The sequence below is a fragment of the Heptranchias perlo genome, chromosome 37 (genome assembly GCF_035084215.1).
Source record: "Heptranchias perlo isolate sHepPer1 chromosome 37, sHepPer1.hap1, whole genome shotgun sequence".
NCBI lineage: Eukaryota > Metazoa > Chordata > Chondrichthyes > Hexanchiformes > Hexanchidae > Heptranchias > Heptranchias perlo.
In genome coordinates this window covers 11,500,348-11,518,113 of record NC_090361.1, presented here as the reverse complement: position 1 = coordinate 11,518,113, position 17,766 = coordinate 11,500,348, and the positions used below count along the sequence as shown (strand labels likewise).

At 47.1% G+C, this 17,766-nt stretch overlaps 1 protein-coding gene across 1 annotated transcript in view; it reads right to left on the bottom strand.

Annotated features, from left to right (window-relative positions):
* The window catches only part of LOC137304246 (adhesion G protein-coupled receptor E3-like), a 60,894-nt gene that overhangs the window by 22,201 nt on the left and 20,927 nt on the right, over positions 1 to 17,766 (bottom strand). Inside the window, exons 5-14 of the mRNA XM_067972800.1 lie at positions 16,396 to 16,484; positions 14,911 to 15,000; positions 13,369 to 13,546; positions 11,674 to 11,778; positions 8,979 to 9,179; positions 8,240 to 8,331; positions 6,591 to 6,761; positions 4,810 to 4,987; positions 4,586 to 4,688; positions 415 to 556 (exon numbers count right to left, since the gene is read on the bottom strand). Coding sequence (XP_067828901.1) covers positions 415 to 556; positions 4,586 to 4,688; positions 4,810 to 4,987; positions 6,591 to 6,761; positions 8,240 to 8,331; positions 8,979 to 9,179; positions 11,674 to 11,778; positions 13,369 to 13,546; positions 14,911 to 15,000; positions 16,396 to 16,484 — 1,349 coding nt within the window. The remainder of the gene's footprint in view (positions 1 to 414; positions 557 to 4,585; positions 4,689 to 4,809; positions 4,988 to 6,590; positions 6,762 to 8,239; positions 8,332 to 8,978; positions 9,180 to 11,673; positions 11,779 to 13,368; positions 13,547 to 14,910; positions 15,001 to 16,395; positions 16,485 to 17,766) is intronic.

The window sequence follows — 17,766 nt, the reverse complement described above, 5'->3', positions numbered from 1 at the left end:
AACCCTGGTTGCATGGCGCAGTGGTGAAGGGCACAGCTGCATTTATATAGAGCCTTTAATGTAGTAAAATGTCCCAAGGCGCTTTACAGGAGCGTTATCAGGCAAAATTTGACACAGAGCCACATTAAAGAGATATTAGGACAGGTGAACAAAAGTTTGGTCAAAGAGGCAAGTTTTAAGGGGAGTCTTAAAGGAGGAGAGAGAGGTGGAGAGGTTTAGGGAGGGAATTCCAGAGCTTAAGGCCTAGATAGCTGAAGGCACGGCCGCCAATGGTGGAGCGATGAAAATCGGGGCTATGTCAGAGGCCAGGATTGGACCTTGTCATTGGTGTTTTATTATGGAAATATAGCTTCCATTTCACAATGGGTCCGAGAATTCTGTCAGATCTCCAACTAATCAAGTTCCCTCACCCACCTTTGTGCCTTTCAAGGTGATGTTGACAGCTTCCAGCAATGCCTGGCCCTTTTTGTTTCCTATCGTGGCTGAAACTACTTTCGAGACCAAACGAAATGTCGCCGTCGTTCCATCGGTCGCCTCGTTTTTTCTCATCGACAAACTCCTCGTTCAAAATGGTTTCCATGTTGCCGTACGAAATGAAAGCCACGGCAGCAATTCCTGTCACCAGGAAAAATAGAAACAAACGTTAAACCGGAAGGAATTTCCCAGCACAATGATCAGCAACGTGTGGCATGTTTATTTTCACCGAACCTTGTGCTGAATTAATGCTCCTCTCGGCCTGTGTATGAGGTGCTAGGCATAGCTCAGTGGTGGCACGCTCGCCTCCGAGTCAGAAGGTCGCGGACGTGATGCGCTGTAGGAAACGTGGCAGTGAATTTGTGCACAGCAAGGTCCCACAATCAGCAATGAGATAAATGACTAAATAATCTGTTTTCGTGCTGTTGGTTGATATTGGTAAATATTGGCCAGGACAATGGGGAGAACTCCCCCACTCCTCCTCCAATAGTGCCATGGGATATTTTACGCCTACCTGAGAGGGCAGAGGGGGCCTTGGTTTAACGTCTCACCCGGAAAGACAGCACCTCCGACAGTGCAGCACTCCCTCAGTACGACACTGGAGTGTCGCCCTAAATTTTGTGCTCAAGTCTCTGGAGTGGGACTTAAACCCACAAACTTCTAACTCAAAGGCAAGAGTGCTCCTCACTGAGTCACAGCAGACACCTCATCATTAGCGAGTGTAATCGTCCTTTTCCCAGTGTATCACACCTCAAGAGAGTGTGCATATGTATTTACGTGTGTGTGTGTGCACGTGTTTCTGGCAGTGGAGCAGTTGGGGGGCAGGGGGCGGTGGGAATGCCAATGGTTTCACTGACCTGTCAATTGATGGTGGGTCCCATCACCTTTCCTGGGAAAATTTCTATCTATTGAACAATTATCTTCACCAAAATGCTTTATTATGGATCAGATATTTCAATGTTAGTAAAAGCTTGGGTATCTTTTGTTGCTGTTCATTTTGCTTTCAGTGCTTGTGTGGCAGTAGAAGGCAGATATTACTGGCTATCCTCACTATTGACATCCTACGCCTTGGTAACATTATCCGGAAGTACTGGGGTCAGTTTCCTTGTGTATGTCAATGGCACCCAGCTCTACCTCGCTGCCTCTTCCATTGATACAAAGCTTGTTGCCACCTGCCTTTGCAGCGTTTCCATGCCCTTTGGCCTTGACTCCATCAGCCTCCTTGCCTGCCATCTCAAGCTTAGTCAAAGGCGTGGAACCTTGTCGCCCTGCTCGATCCCAAAGCTTAGCTTCCACCACCACATCTGTTTCATTACAAAACTGCTTTCTTTCACCTTTTCACTTTGCCCACCTCTGCCTCTTCTCTCCCATTTCACTGACGAAACCTAAAGGTCACGCCTTCATTACCTCGACCTTTGATTTCTCCAGCACCGACCTGGCTGGCCTCCCCAACTCAACCCTCCGCACTTCCAACTCATCCAAAACGCTGCCGTTCACGTTCTCAAAAGCAGTGTGTGCCAAACTCCTATCTTCTCCATCCTTTCCAAACTCTGTTGGCGCCTCATCTCCCAGCATGTTGATTTACAAAATTCTCATTCATGATCTCCAATCTCTCCTTGGTCTTGTCCCACCCGACACTCGTGATCTCCTGAGATATGTCCTTGCATGTACCCTGTGCTCCTTTAACAAAGGTCAAAGGTCTTCTCCCCACCCCTCACTCGCTGTGCTCTCCAGTTGGTGTCCGCTCATTAGGCCACTAAGCACCCACCCTCTGGAAGTCTCCACTCAGTTCCTTCCACCTCCTCCTCTGCTTTCAAAAACTTCCTGTAAACCTTCTCCCTTCATTCAAGCCTCTCCTTTTGATTTCCCCTTTCTCCATGCTCAGTGTCTACCATATCCTTTCCTTCCTCATTGTAAAGTGATGATGTGGAGATGCCGGTGATGGACTGGGGTTGACAATTGTAAACAATTTTACAACACCAAGTTATAGTCCAGCAATTTTATTTTAAATTCACAAGCTTTCGGAGGCTTCCTCCTTCCTCAGGTAAGTGTTCAGGAGCTCCTCGAAGCCTACGCATTTATACATATAGAACAATACATGGTGTTTACAGAATGCCCCTGCAACTGCCCGTTGCCAAGGCAATCACCGTGTTCAGACAGAGAGGTGTCACCTGCAGAACCCCCGAATACACATTCAACAAAAAAACAAACAGGAAAAAAAAACAGAGAGAGGCAGAAACATCCGGAAGGCAGAGAAAGCCAGCAAATGACCCATTATATTAAAAACAGATAACATTGTAACATTGTAAAGTGTTCTGCACATGAGGAATGCTATCTTAACACAAGTTGTTGTTACTCTGTCATTCAATTCTTTAGCACATGCAGCGGCCCTTCCCGCATTCACCCAATTCTATCAATCACCACGTTTCTTAATAACCACACTGTTGTAGAATTAACAAGCATACCTTAAGCAGCCTCAGTAATGAGATAACTTATTATGGGCTGTTGACTCAGGCCGAGCAGTGGGGGGGGAATGGTATAGAGACAGGTGGGTATCTCCCGGTGAATTGGAGGACGATGTTTCTCATTCTCAGTGACCAGAGCGCTTAACTCATCAAATACGACCTGTTTGCTTTCCTTCAGTGACCGTCCTCCAAAATATGTCCATGGTGTTGTTTCTGGCACGCAGTCTCACACTCTCATTCATCGCAGCATCCTCCCCTTGAATACCACGGACGTCAAAATCTAAAAGTCGGACAAAACACACAGGGCTCCTGTATGTCAAATCTCTTCCTCTGCGGCTATATCTTTTTTTTTAACGGATAATTGGTCTGTGCAACATATGTGTAGCGTTCAGAAAAATGACAGTGTTTCAAAAATATCCGGCACACAGGAATAGCTGATCATTGGGCCAACTTTGGTTATTTAAAGAAAGAATGAAACTATGAGTCATAGAGTCATAGAGTTATACAGCACGGATAGAGGCCCTTCGGCCCATCGTGTCCGCGCCGGCCATCAGCCCTGTCTACTCTAATCCCATATTCCAGCATTTGGTCCGTAGCCTTGTATGCTATGGCATTTCAAGTGAGGGATAGTGGATATAAAATCAAACATTGGAAAATGAGAAGACAGACTGTGAATGGGAGAAATACGAAGGACCCCTTAACCTGCTGTTATTCAGCTCAATAATTAATAACTCAATGGCCAGAATGAACAAGATTTTTAAACACTGATAAACAGGCTGCAATAACTGAGGAGCAAAATGGTTCATCCCCGACTCCACAAATAGCTGGACACGCCTGCGTGGGAGATGATTCAGGGAGGGTGTAAACACACCGTCAGTGGGTGCAGGGGGAAGGAGTATTGTAAGATCCTGTACTTTCGATAACCTATTTGAGAAATACGAACTTGCAGCAAGCATTTCTTCACTCACTTTATCTGCTGGCTTCCGATTATAAACTGGATCCCTTAAACCATAACTATCAGGTTAACTCTGAAGACTGCACTCGCTGTCACTTTAATCCCCTCACTTTGGTCCTAAAGCCTGTGCTTATAATGTAGGCACTGGTCTGACACTGGCAGTTACAGTATCGTTTGGCAGCCTCCAGCACGTTAATTATACTTGAGCTCATCCAAAACTCTACTGCTCGTATCCTAACTCGCACCAAGTCCCGTTCACCCATCACCCCTGTGCTCGCTGACCCACATTGGCTCTCAGTCCAACAATGCCTCAGATTTTAAATTCTCATCCTCGTGTTCAAATCCCTCCATGGCCTCGCCCCTCCCTATCTCTGTAACCTCCTCCAGCCCGATAACTCTCCGAGATCTATGCGCACCTCCAATTCTGGCCTCTTGTGCATCCCCAATTTCCTTCACCCCGCCATTGGCAGCCGTGCCTTCAGCTGCCGAGACCGTGGGAGCTTTTGGGACCATTCCTGGGGTTGAGGCTTGGTAAAACTCCCCCTCCTACATTACAACAGTGACCACATTTCAAAAAGTACTTCATTGGTTGTAAAGCGCTTTGGGACGTCCCGAGTTCGTGAAAAGTGCGATACAAATACAAGTCTTTCTTTCGTTCTTTCATTTCTGCTGCCCGCTGGCATATGGGCACCAGAGTTTCCGGTTCCGTTGGGCCAGGCTGATGTTGGCGATGCGCTCGCTTGCTCCCGCCTGCTCCGTGCCAACGAGGTGCCCTCCCGCTGACGCCACAGACACTGGCAGGGTCCGCACAGCATGCTTTTCTGGACTTGTGAAATAGGAAGGTTTGTCCTGCCTGCTGTGTGCGTTTCTGTGTCTAAAAACGAGTGCAGCTCTAACAGTTCATTTCCTGCTTACCGATGTTTGGGGTTGATAAGTTCTTCGCTCGCTCTTCGGGCGACTGTAGAGCTACAGCCAGTGCAGCACTCTCCAACGCCGCCAGCAACAAGGAAGCAAAGCTGAGACGTTGGCTCGTCTCCAAACTCTCCCACAGAGAATCGTTGCTGACGATATTGTTTGCGGATGTAGTGATTTCCTGTGGGTCAATCAGGTTATTGGTCATCAGAACATTTTTTTTAAAATTCGTTCATGGGATGTGGGCATCGCTGGCGAGGCCAGCATTTATTGCCCATCCCTAATTGCCCTTGAGAAGGTGGTGGTGAGCCGCCTTCTTGAACCGCTGCAGTCCGTGTGGTGAAGGTTCTCCCATACTTCAAACGGAATCTGAGACCAGTGTCTTTTCATAGTGTCATTGTATGATACAGCATTGAAGGAGGACATTCGGCCCATCGTGCCTGTGCCGGCACATTGGTAGAGCTATCCAATTAGTCCCACTCCCCTTGCTCTTTCCCCATAGCCCTGCAAATTTTTTACCTTCAAATATTTATCCAATTCCCTTTTGAAAGTTATCTGCTTCCACCACCCTTTCAGGCAGTGCATTCCAGATCATAACAACTCGCTGCGTAAAAAAAAAATGTTTCCTCATCTCCCCTCTGGTTCTTTTTCCAATTATCTTAAAACTGTGTCCTCTGGTTACCGACCCTGCTGCCACTGGAAACAGTTTCTCCTTATTTACTCTATCAAAACCCTTCATGATTTTGAACAGCTCTATCAAAACTCCTCTTAACCTTCTCTGCTCTAAGGTTAAGAGGAGACATCTGGGGCCTGATGAATTCCAACCGGCTACGATGCAGGTAGGTACTGAGGGGGTGGGGGCGGTGAGGGGGCAGGGCATTCCTGCCCCTCCCGGCTCCCCATAAATGTAACCTTTAAGAAATGTTGCGGCCATTTCTTGTGCAGCCTCCCTTTATCTACTCAACCTCTCCTCATATGTCCACCCCCTCGTCCCCGGGATTAACCGAGTGAACCTTCTTTGTACTGCCTCGAGAGCAAGTATGTCTTAAGAACTTAAATAGTTGCCTTCGACAGCCTTGCCCAGCGTCGTCCTTGAAATCGCAGTCGGGATTGTTCTTGATAATCATTTTGTGGAGGAAGTTTAAACCTTTTACGCAGAGATTCAACAACAGCAACTTGCATTTATATAGCACCTTTAACGCAGTAAAACGTCCCAAGATGCTTCACGGCAGCGTTATCAGACAAAAATTGACTTTAGAAGCCAAAATGGAGATATTAGGACAGGTGACCAAATGCTTGGTTAAAGATGTAGGTTTTAAGCAGCCTCTTAAAGGAGGAGAGAGAGGCGGAGAGGCTTAGGGAGTATGATACTCCGGGCTGGATTTTCCTCTGTTAAACTGCCCAAAATCAGATGGGAAAACCAGCTGAAAATGGGATGGGGGGGAATCTACTGCTGGTTCCCCGCCATTGCCAGCACCACTGGACATTTTCCTCCCCCACCCCGCCCAGCAGGAAACTCAGCCACCTGACCCTTGGCCAGACTCTCCACAAATTCTCTGCTTCTAAGGAACTGCGCTCCATCATAAACCACTGTTTATCGAGAGATCAGAACATTGAAAGGAAAAGAGGGTTACAAATGTACTGACTGGAAATATAATGTCACAACCATAAACCACACTGGTATGAACATACCCTCCTGAGACAGTGCAGTAAACCTCCCTTGCATTTTCAGTACAAAACTTATGAAAAACCAATCACAATAAAGTATAAACATAATGTGATACCTCAACGGTAAACCGTGCCATCAAAACGGCAAAGCTCGAGAGGTGGTAACATGTGCAGGTCGTGTGTCTTTGATTGAACCCTTGCAGCATGCAGCCTTTGGAAGACCAGTAACTTGCCTCTGCCGTGTGCTTCCAGTAGGCACACACTGGCTCGGTGCCGTGCTCATATTCCTGCAAAACACCAAACGAACATTTGTCAGCTGCAGTTACCAGACCATCGTCCAGTGAACATTCACCTTGTACCCAGAGAACCCCTGAGACACAGGGAGATCGTTTCTCTGAAAGTCCATGGCTTAGAAATAAATTTATAGAGCGCCTTTCACAACCTCAGGATGGTTCCAAAACGCTTTACAGCCGATGAAGTACTTTTTGAAGTGTAGTCACAGTTGTAATGTAGGAAACACGGCAGCCAAAATGCACACAGTAAGGTCCCACAAACAGCAATGTGATAATGACCAGATCATCTGTTTTCTAGTGATGTTGGTTGAGGGATAAATATTGGCCAGGACACCGAGGAGTACTCCCCTGAATAATAAGAACATAAAAAATAGGAGCAGGGCAATACTGTCCCTCGAGCCTGCTCCGCCATTCAATGAGATCATGGCTGATCTTCGATCTCAACTCCGCTTTCCCATCTGATCCCCATATCCCTTAATTCCCTTAGTGTGCAATTGGAGACGTCATTGGCATAAATCCTATCGACCTCAGTCTTGTATATACTCAATGACTGAGCATCCACAGCCCTCTGGGGTAGAGAATTCCAATGATTCACAACCCTCTGAGTGAAGAAATTTTTCTTCATCTCGGTCCTAAATTGCTGACCCCTTATCTTGAGACCATGACCCCTAGTTCCAGACTCTCCAGCCAGGGGAAACAGCCTTTCAGCATCTACCCTGTCAAGCCCTCTAAGAATATTATACCTTTCAATGAGATCACCTCACATTCTTCTAAACTCCAGAGAATACAGGCCCATTCTAATCAATCTCTCCTCAAAGGACAACCCTCACATCCTAGGAATCAATCTAGTGAACCTTCGTTGCACCCCCTCTGTGGCAAGTATATCCTTCCTTAGGTAAGGAGACCAAAATTGTACACATGCTATGGTATCTTTTACATCCACCTGAGAGGGGCAAATAGGGCCTTGGTTTAAAGTCTCATCCAAAAGACAGCATTAGCTCAGAACTATGACCCCACAACCTTCTGATTTAGAGGCAAGTGTGTTACCAAGTAAGCCAAACCTGACACCAATATTGCCACAAGAAGTAGTTACGCCACTTTTACGCCAAAGGGAAAAGTGTTGCACCCGCTGATTGGGAAGGGATAGATCATTTGCGCATCCATTGGAGGAGTCATTGGCGTAAATCCTGTGTAAAATGGGTGCATTCTGCATGGAAGTTAGAGTGTAACCTTTGAAAAGACAACTCTGATTGAACACTACAGCAGACTGGGGGGACAAGCAGGTCAGTAAGAAACGGGAATAGAAACAGAAAATGCTGGAAACATTCAGCAGGTTCAGGCAGTATCTGTGGAGAGAGAAACAGAGTTAACGGTTCAGAATGATGTCGTGCTTGGGTCACTCACTTGACTGTCAGCCAATTTGACCGCACGACTCGGGAATCTTTTTGTGCCACTTTTTCAAGAGTGCCTACAACAGGAGAAGCTGCCACACGCAGCCAAACAACATCGAAGCTCAGCTCTTGTTGCATGTTGGGTTGCCAACCCTCCAGGGTTGACCTGGAGTCTGCAGGGATTAAAGATTAATCTCCAGGACACTGCTGCAAGCAACACCCGGGAGAAAAATCACAGGGGCATTAAAACAAAATGGTGTTTTTTTCATTTTCTTTGAATCCCTTTGTTTATTAGTTATAAAAACATTGGCGATGGGGGGGGATATGGCTGTTTGACCGGGCGAGGCGATTGGGGACAGGAGGTCATATGATGAAACCTCCAGGAACACGTCCAACCAGAGTTGGAAACCCTGGTTGCATGGCGCAGTGGTGAAGGGCACAGCTGCATTTATATAGAGCCTTTAATGTAGTAAAATGTCCCAAGGCGCTTTACAGGAGCGTTATCAGGCAAAATTTGACACAGAGCCACATTAAAGAGATATTAGGACAGGTGAACAAAAGTTTGGTCAAAGAGGCAAGTTTTAAGGGGAGTCTTAAAGGAGGAGAGAGAGGTGGAGAGGTTTAGGGAGGGAATTCCAGAGCTTAAGGCCTAGATAGCTGAAGGCACGGCCGCCAATGGTGGAGCGATGAAAATCGGGGCTATGTCACAGGCCAGGATTGGACCTTGTCATTGGTGTTTTATTATGGAAATATAGCTTCCATTTCACAATGGGTCCGAGAATTCTGTCAGATCTCCAACTAATCAAGTTCCCTCACCCACCTTTGTGCCTTTCAAGGTGATGTTGACAGCTTCCAGCAATGCCTGGCCCTTTTTGTTTCCTATCGTGGCTGAAACTACTTTCGAGACCAAACGAAATGTCGCCGTCGTTCCATCGGTCGCCTCGTTTTTTCTCATCGACAAACTCCTCGTTCAAAATGGTTTCCATGTTGCCGTACGAAATGAAAGCCACGGCAGCAATTCCTGTCACCAGGAAAAATAGAAACAAACGTTAAACCGGAAGGAATTTCCCAGCACAATGATCAGCAACGTGTGGCATGTTTATTTTCACCGAACCTTGTGCTGAATTAATGCTCCTCTCGGCCTGTGTATGAGGTGCTAGGCATAGCTCAGTGGTGGCACGCTCGCCTCCGAGTCAGAAGGTCACGGACGTGATGCGCTGTAGGAAACGTGGCAGTGAATTTGTGCACAGCAAGGTCCCACAATCAGCAATGAGATAAATGACTAAATAATCTGTTTTCATGCTGTTGGTTGATATTGGTAAATATTGGCCAGGACAATGGGGAGAACTCCCCCACTCCTCCTCCAATAGTGCCATGGGATATTTTACGCCTACCTGAGAGGGCAGAGGGGGCCTTGGTTTAACGTCTCACCCGGAAAGACAGCACCTCCGACAGTGCAGCACTCCCTCAGTACGACACTGGAGTGTCGCCCTAAATTTTGTGCTCAAGTCTCTGGAGTGGGACTTAAACCCACAAACTTCTAACTCAAAGGCAAGAGTGCTCCTCACTGAGTCACAGCAGACACCTCATCATTAGCGAGTGTAATCGTCCTTTTCCCAGTGTATCACACCTCAAGAGAGTGTGCATATGTATTTACGTGTGTGTGTGTGCACGTGTTTCTGGCAGTGGAGCAGTTGGGGGGCAGGGGGCGGTGGGAATGCCAATGGTTTCACTGACCTGTCAATTGATGGTGGGTCCCATCACCTTTCCTGGGAAAATTTCTATCTATTGAACAATTATCTTCACCAAAATGCTTTATTATGGATCAGATATTTCAATGTTAGTAAAAGCTTGGGTATCTTTTGTTGCTGTTCATTTTGCTTTCAGTGCTTGTGTGGCAGTAGAAGGCAGATATTACTGGCTATCCTCACTATTGACATCCTACGCCTTGGTAACATTATCCGGAAGTACTGGGGTCAGTTTCCTTGTGTATGTCAATGGCACCCAGCTCTACCTCGCTGCCTCTTCCATTGATACAAAGCTTGTTGCCACCTGCCTTTGCAGCGTTTCCATGCCCTTTGGCCTTGACTCCATCAGCCTCCTTGCCTGCCATCTCAAGCTTAGTCAAAGGCGTGGAACCTTGTCGCCCTGCTCGATCCCAAAGCTTAGCTTCCACCACCACATCTGTTTCATTACAAAACTGCTTTCTTTCACCTTTTCACTTTGCCCACCTCTGCCTCTTCTCTCCCATTTCACTGACGAAACCTAAAGGTCACGCCTTCATTACCTCGACCTTTGATTTCTCCAGCACCGACCTGGCTGGCCTCCCCAACTCAACCCTCCGCACTTCCAACTCATCCAAAACGCTGCCGTTCACGTTCTCAAAAGCAGTGTGTGCCAAACTCCTATCTTCTCCATCCTTTCCAAACTCTGTTGGCGCCTCATCTCCCAGCATGTTGATTTACAAAATTCTCATTCATGATCTCCAATCTCTCCTTGGTCTTGTCCCACCCGACACTCGTGATCTCCTGAGATATGTCCTTGCATGTACCCTGTGCTCCTTTAACAAAGGTCAAAGGTCTTCTCCCCACCCCTCACTCGCTGTGCTCTCCAGTTGGTGTCCGCTCATTAGGCCACTAAGCACCCACCCTCTGGAAGTCTCCACTCAGTTCCTTCCACCTCCTCCTCTGCTTTCAAAAACTTCCTGTAAACCTTCTCCCTTCATTCTAGCCTCTCCTTTTGATTTCCCCTTTCTCCATGCTCAGTGTCTACCATATCCTTTCCTTCCTCATTGTAAAGTGATGATGTGGAGATGCCGGTGATGGACTGGGGTTGACAATTGTAAACAATTTTACAACACCAAGTTATAGTCCAGCAATTTTATTTTAAATTCACAAGCTTTCGGAGGCTTCCTCCTTCCTCAGGTAAATGTTCAGGAGCTCCTCGAAGCCTACGCATTTATACATATAGAACAATACATGGTGTTTACAGAATGCCCCTGCAACTGCCCGTTGCCAAGGCAATCACCGTGTTCAGACAGAGAGGTGTCACCTGCAGAACCCCCGAATACACATTCAACAAAAAAACAAACAGGAAAAAAAAACAGAGAGAGGCAGAAACATCCGGAAGGCAGAGAAAGCCAGCAAATGACCCATTATATTAAAAACAGATAACATTGTAACATTGTAAAGTGTTCTGCACATGAGGAATGCTATCTTAACACAAGTTGTTGTTACTCTGTCATTCAATTCTTTAGCACATGCAGCGGCCCTTCCCGCATTCACCCAATTCTATCAATCACCACGTTTCTTAATAACCACACTGTTGTAGAATTAACAAGCATACCTTAAGCAGCCTCAGTAATGAGATAACTTATTATGGGCTGTTGACTCAGGCCGAGCAGTGGGGGGCGAATGGTATAGAGACAGGTGGGTATCTCCCGGTGAATTGGAGGACGATGTTTCTCATTCTCAGTGACCAGAGCGCTTAACTCATCAAATACGACATAGAATTACCTGTTTGCTTTCCTTCAGTGACCGTCCTCCAAAATATGTCCATGGTGTTGTTTCTGGCACGCAGTCTCACACTCTCATTCATCGCAGCACCACGGACGTCAAAATCTAAAACTCGGACAAAACACACAGGGCTCCTGTATGTCAAATCTCTTCCTCTGCGGCTATATCTTTTTTTTTAACGGATAATTGGTCTGTGCAACATATGTGTAGCGTTCAGAAAAATGACAGTGTTTCAAAAATATCCGGCACACAGGAATAGCTGATCATTGGGCCAACTTTGGTTATTTAAAGAAAGAATGAAACTATGAGTCATAGAGTCATAGAGTTATACAGCACGGATAGAGGCCCTTCGGCCCATCGTGTCCGCGCCGGCCATCAGCCCTGTCTACTCTAATCCCATATTCCAGCATTTGGTCCGTAGCCTTGTATGCTATGGCATTTCAAGTGAGGGATAGTGGATATAAAATCAAACATTGGAAAATGAGAAGACAGACTGTGAATGGGAGAAATACGAAGGACCCCTTAACCTGCTGTTATTCAGCTCAATAATTAATAACTCAATGGCCAGAATGAACAAGATTTTTAAACACTGATAAACAGGCTGCAATAACTGAGGAGCAAAATGGTTCATCCCCGACTCCACAAATAGCTGGACACGTCTGCGTGGGAGATGATTCAGGGAGGGTGTAAACACACCGTCAGTGGGTGCAGGGGGAAGGAGTATTGTAAGATCCTGTACTTTCGATAACCTATTTGAGAAATACGAACTTGCAGCAAGCATTTCTTCACTCACTTTATCTGCTGGCTTCCGATTATAAACTGGATCCCTTAAACCATAACTATCAGGTTAACTCTGAAGACTGCACTCGCTGTCACTTTAATCCCCTCACTTTGGTCCTAAAGCCTGTGCTTATAATGTAGGCACTGGTCTGACACTGGCAGTTACAGTATCGTTTGGCAGCCTCCAGCACGTTAATTATACTTGAGCTCATCCAAAACTCTACTGCTCGTATCCTAACTCGCACCAAGTCCCGTTCACCCATCACCCCTGTGCTCGCTGACCCACATTGGCTCTCAGTCCAACAATGCCTCAGATTTTAAATTCTCATCCTCGTGTTCAAATCCCTCCATGGCCTCGCCCCTCCCTATCTCTGTAACCTCCTCCAGCCCGATAACTCTCCGAGATCTATGCGCACCTCCAATTCTGGCCTCTTGTGCATCCCCAATTTCCTTCACCCCGCCATTGGCAGCCGTGCCTTCAGCTGCCGAGACCGTGGGAGCTTTTGGGACCAATCCTGGGGTTGAGGCTTGGTAAAACTCCCCCTCCTACATTACAACAGTGACCACATTTCAAAAAGTACTTCATTGGTTGTAAAGCGCTTTGGGACGTCCCGAGTTCGTGAAAAGTGCGATACAAATACAAGTCTTTCTTTCGTTCTTTCATTTCTGCTGCCCGCTGGCATATGGGCACCAGAGTTTCCGGTTCCGTTGGGCCAGGCTGATGTTGGCGATGCGCTCGCTTGCTCCCGCCTGCTCCGTGCCAACGAGGTGCCCTCCCGCTGACGCCACAGACACTGGCAGGGTCCGCACAGCATGCTTTTCTGGACTTGTGAAATAGGAAGGTTTGTCGTGCCTGCTGTGTGCGTTTCTGTGTCTAAAAACGAGTGCAGCTCTAACAGTTCATTTCCTGCTTACCGATGTTTGGGATTGATAAGTTCTTCGCTCGCTCTTCGGGCGACTGTAGAGCTACAGCCAGTGCAGCACTCTCCAACGCCTCCAGCAACAAGGAAGCAAAGCTGAGACGTTGGCTCGTCTCCAAACTCTCCCACAGAGAATCGTTGCTGACGATATTGTTTGCGGATGTAGTGATTTCCTGTGGGTCAATCAGGTTATTGGTCATCAGAACATTTTTTTAAAAATTCGTTCATGGGATGTGGGCGTCGCTGGTGAGGCCGGCATTTATTGCCCATCCCTAATTGCCCTTGAGAAGGTGGTGGTGAGCCGCCTTCTTGAACCGCTGCAGTCCGTGTGGTGAAGGCTCTCCCATACTTCAAACGGAATCTGAGACCAGTGTCTTTTCATAGTCTCATTGTATGATACAGCATTGAAGGAGGACATTCGGCCCATCGTGCCTGTGCCGGCACATTGGTAGAGCTATCCAATTAGTCCCACTCCCCTGCTCTTTCCCCATAGCCCTGCAAATTTTTTACCTTCAAATATTTATCCAATTCCCTTTTGAAAGTTATCTGCTTCCACCACCCTTTCAGGCAGTGCATTCCAGATCATAACAACTCGCTGCGTTAAAAAAAAATGTTTCCTCATCTCCCCTCTGGTTCTTTTTCCAATTATCTTAAAACTGTGTCCTCTGGTTACCGACCCTGCTGCCACTGGAAACAGTTTCTCCTTATTTACTCTATCAAAACCCTTCATGATTTTGAACAGCTCTATCAAAACTCCTCTTAACCTTCTCTGCTCTAAGGTTAAGAGGAGACATCTGGGGCCTGATGAATTCCAACCGGCTACGATGCAGGTAGGTACTGAGGGGGTGGGGGCGGTGAGGGGGCAGGGCATTCCTGCTCCTCCCGGCTCCCCATAAATGTAACCTTTAAGAAATGTTGGGGCCATTTCTTGTGCAGCCTCCCTTTAAGGATTTCGTTGGTTAGGCCACTCGTGACCTGCTACAACCAGATGGAGCTTGCATGGTGCATCCTCCGTCATTTGTACTCGAAACTCACAACGGGGGCCTACAACCATGCTTAGGACCCCGATTTACATGTGCAAGGCACCCGATGTCTGCTTCAGGTGGGTGCTCTTGAGGCGCCCACCTCCAACATGGTGACCGGCCTACCTGCAGGGCAGCTGGAAGTTGCGACCCACAATCTGCAGGCCCAATGACCTTTTTTACGCCTAAGAAAGGGGCAAAGGTAAGTTCCAATTTCTCCCCAAGAATAAGGGCAAGTAAATAAACTGGGTGCATCTGAAGCATTTCACTAGCAATAATTCGTGGGAATTAGAGGCCTAGGAGAGTGGCAAATGCAATACTCAGGTTGCTGATGCTGAAAGGCTCAAAACAAACAAATCCCCAAGATTAATAAATACAGATGGTATTTATCTGAAAACGCAAAGAGCGACTTGCAAGGAGGTTAGTGAAGCACTGAGAGCCATTATAAGGGAGTCACTGCTCACTGGGGAGGATTCAGAATTCAACATGTTATGAAGTGATTTGGCCATTCTCACCTTGAAAAATGATCCATTTGATTTTTCACATATTTCACTGACCAAATGTAGGGTGAACTTGACAGCTGAGCAAAACACACCTTGCGTGGACTTTGGAGAGAACAAAAATACGAAAGCTTCAAACACCGTGTTTACATAGAATTGCATCAGCATAGAAACAGGCCATTCGGCCCAACTGGTCCATGCTGTTGTTTATGCCCCACGCGAGCCTCCTCCCACCCTACTTCATCTAGGAACACAGGGACATAAGAACAGGAGTAGGCCCTTCAGCCCCTCGAGCCTGTTCCCCAATTCAATTAGATCATGACTGATCTGTACCTTAACACCATCTACCCGCCTTAGTTCTGTAACCCTTAATACCCCTGACTAACAAAAATCTATCAGTCTCAGTTTTGAAATTTTCAATTGACCCCCAGCCTCAACAGCTTTCTGGGGGAGAGAGTTCCAGATTTCCACTACCCTTTTGTGTGAAGAAATGCTTCCTGACATCACCCCTGAACGGCCTAGCTCTAATTTTAAGGTTATGCCCCCTTGTTCTGGACTCCCCCACCATAGGAAATAGTTTCTCCCTATCTACTCTATCAAATCCTTTAATCATCTCAAACTCCTCAATTAGATCACCGCTTAATCTTTTATATTCAATGGAATACAAGCCAAGACCATGCAACCTCTCCAAATAATTTACCCTTTCAGCCCCGGTATCATTCTGGTGACTCTATGCTGCACCGAACCCTATCAGCGCATCAATTCTTCATTCGAAAAGACTGAGGAGGCACCTGTACGAAAGAGACAAATAGCCAGTCCAAATAACAAGGGGATACCACTGTTACACTCATGGGTTACACCATCATACAAGTGGACATAGTGTGAGACAACTCCCATCAAAGCAAGATGCTCAGACCATTATGGGAGTGTTTGAAGCCAGAGGCTATTCATCTACTGATTTTCCTATGGTGGGGGAGTCCAACAATGACTTTGCCTTTAAGGTAGCAAAACGTCCCAAGCCTAATCAAACAAAATTTGACACCGAGCCACATGAGGAAATATTAGGACTGGAGCTTGGTCAAAGAGGTAGGTTTGAAGGAACTTCTTAAATGAGGAGAGAGAGGCGGAAAGGCGGAGAGGTTTAGGGAGCGAATTCCAGAGCTTCGGGCCTATAAGGGGTGAAGTAAATCGGGGATGCGCAGGAGGCCAGAATTGGAGTAGCGCAGAAATCTTGCAGGATTGTAGGGCTGACGGAGGTGACAGAGATAGAGAGCAGAGAGGCCTTGGAGGGATTTGAACACGAGAAAGAGAATTTTAAAATCGAGGTGTTGCCAGACCGGGAGCCAATGAAGGTCAGCAAGCACGGGGGTGATGGGTGAACGGGACTTGGTGTGAGTTCGGATACGGGCAGCAGAGTTTTGGATGAGCTCCAGTTTACGGAGGGTGGAAGATGGGAGGCCGGCTTTCCCTGGCAAACATGGAAAACTGCCAGTTACCCACCTGTTCCGATACTGAGTGGTTTGAGACACACCGTTCGAGTGCAGAATCGTTCTTGTTTCTGAAGTCAGTGGGACATTTGAAAGGCAGCTCTAGTTGGAAAAAGGGTCAATTAATAATGTGCAAGGTGGAAAAGAAATACTTTGTTTCATTGTATGTGCCTGCCTAACATACACATTTAAACGATTCTAAGGGCACAAGCAGAACCATTGTACAGCAAGTCAAACCGTTGTGTGGCAGTTCACAATTGAGCTGATCTCTTCTACACAGGGCTGGCTTAAACACCTACCCGTATGTGGGCGGGTATATGTAAATAGTATGCAAACGAGGGAACCACGTCCTCCACCATGAGTCGTTCCACTTGCATTGTTTGAACACTGAGTGCAAGGGTTGTCTGGGTTGTCCCAGGTCTCCTGTGTTTGACGGTTGGCAGAATGAAGAGGAAGAATTAATTTGGCAGCCAAGGCTAAGGGAAGCACTCACACAGCAAGGCGTCACAGACGGCCGAAAAACGGGAGGAAATATTTTTTTGCAGGCAGCTCAGGGGCAGCCTTCGCTCCCACACTGCAGCGGGGCTGAGGCCTGGAGAGTGTCGGATCGCCAACCCTGGAGTCTCCATGAATTAACGATGAATCTCCTGGACACTGCTGCGAGCAAAGCCCGGGGGCACTAAAAAAAACAGTGTGTTTTCAAAATTTTCTTTGAGCACATTTGGTTATTAGTTATACAAATATTGGAGACAGGTAATAAGGCTGACTGGCCAGGCGGGGCAGTTGGAGGAGGGAGGTCATGTGATAAAACCTCCAGGAATACATCCAACCAGAGTTGGCAACCCCAGATGAGTGAGAACTGAGCCCCTTTATCAGCGAGGCTCCCCAGCAGATGCAGGGAGCCTTCCTCCGGTGTGTTAATGGCCCCAAGGATGAAATGTTGGCTGGGGTCAGGGGGTCGTCACCCATGGGGGACCGGAGTCCCAACTCCTCCGCCGAGAGATACTCCCCAATCAACAAGGGGGTGGTGAACGGTAAGCCTAGGCCACAGTGTCTACTTCAGGTTCAGTGCTCAAGACAGACGTATTATTACATAAGAACATAAGAAATAGGAGCAGGAGTAGGCCAATCGGCCCCTCGAGCCTGCTCCGCCATTCAATAAGATCATGGCTGATCTGATCCTAACCTCAAATCTAAATTCATGTCCAATTTCCTGCCCGCTCCCCGTGACCCCTAATTCCCTTTACTTCTAGGAAACTGTCTATTTCTGTTTTAAATTTATTTAATGATGTAGCTTCCACAGCTTCCTGGGGCAGCAAATTCCACAGACCTACTACCCTCTGAGTGAAGAAGTTTCTCCTCATCTCAGTTTTGAAAGAGCAGC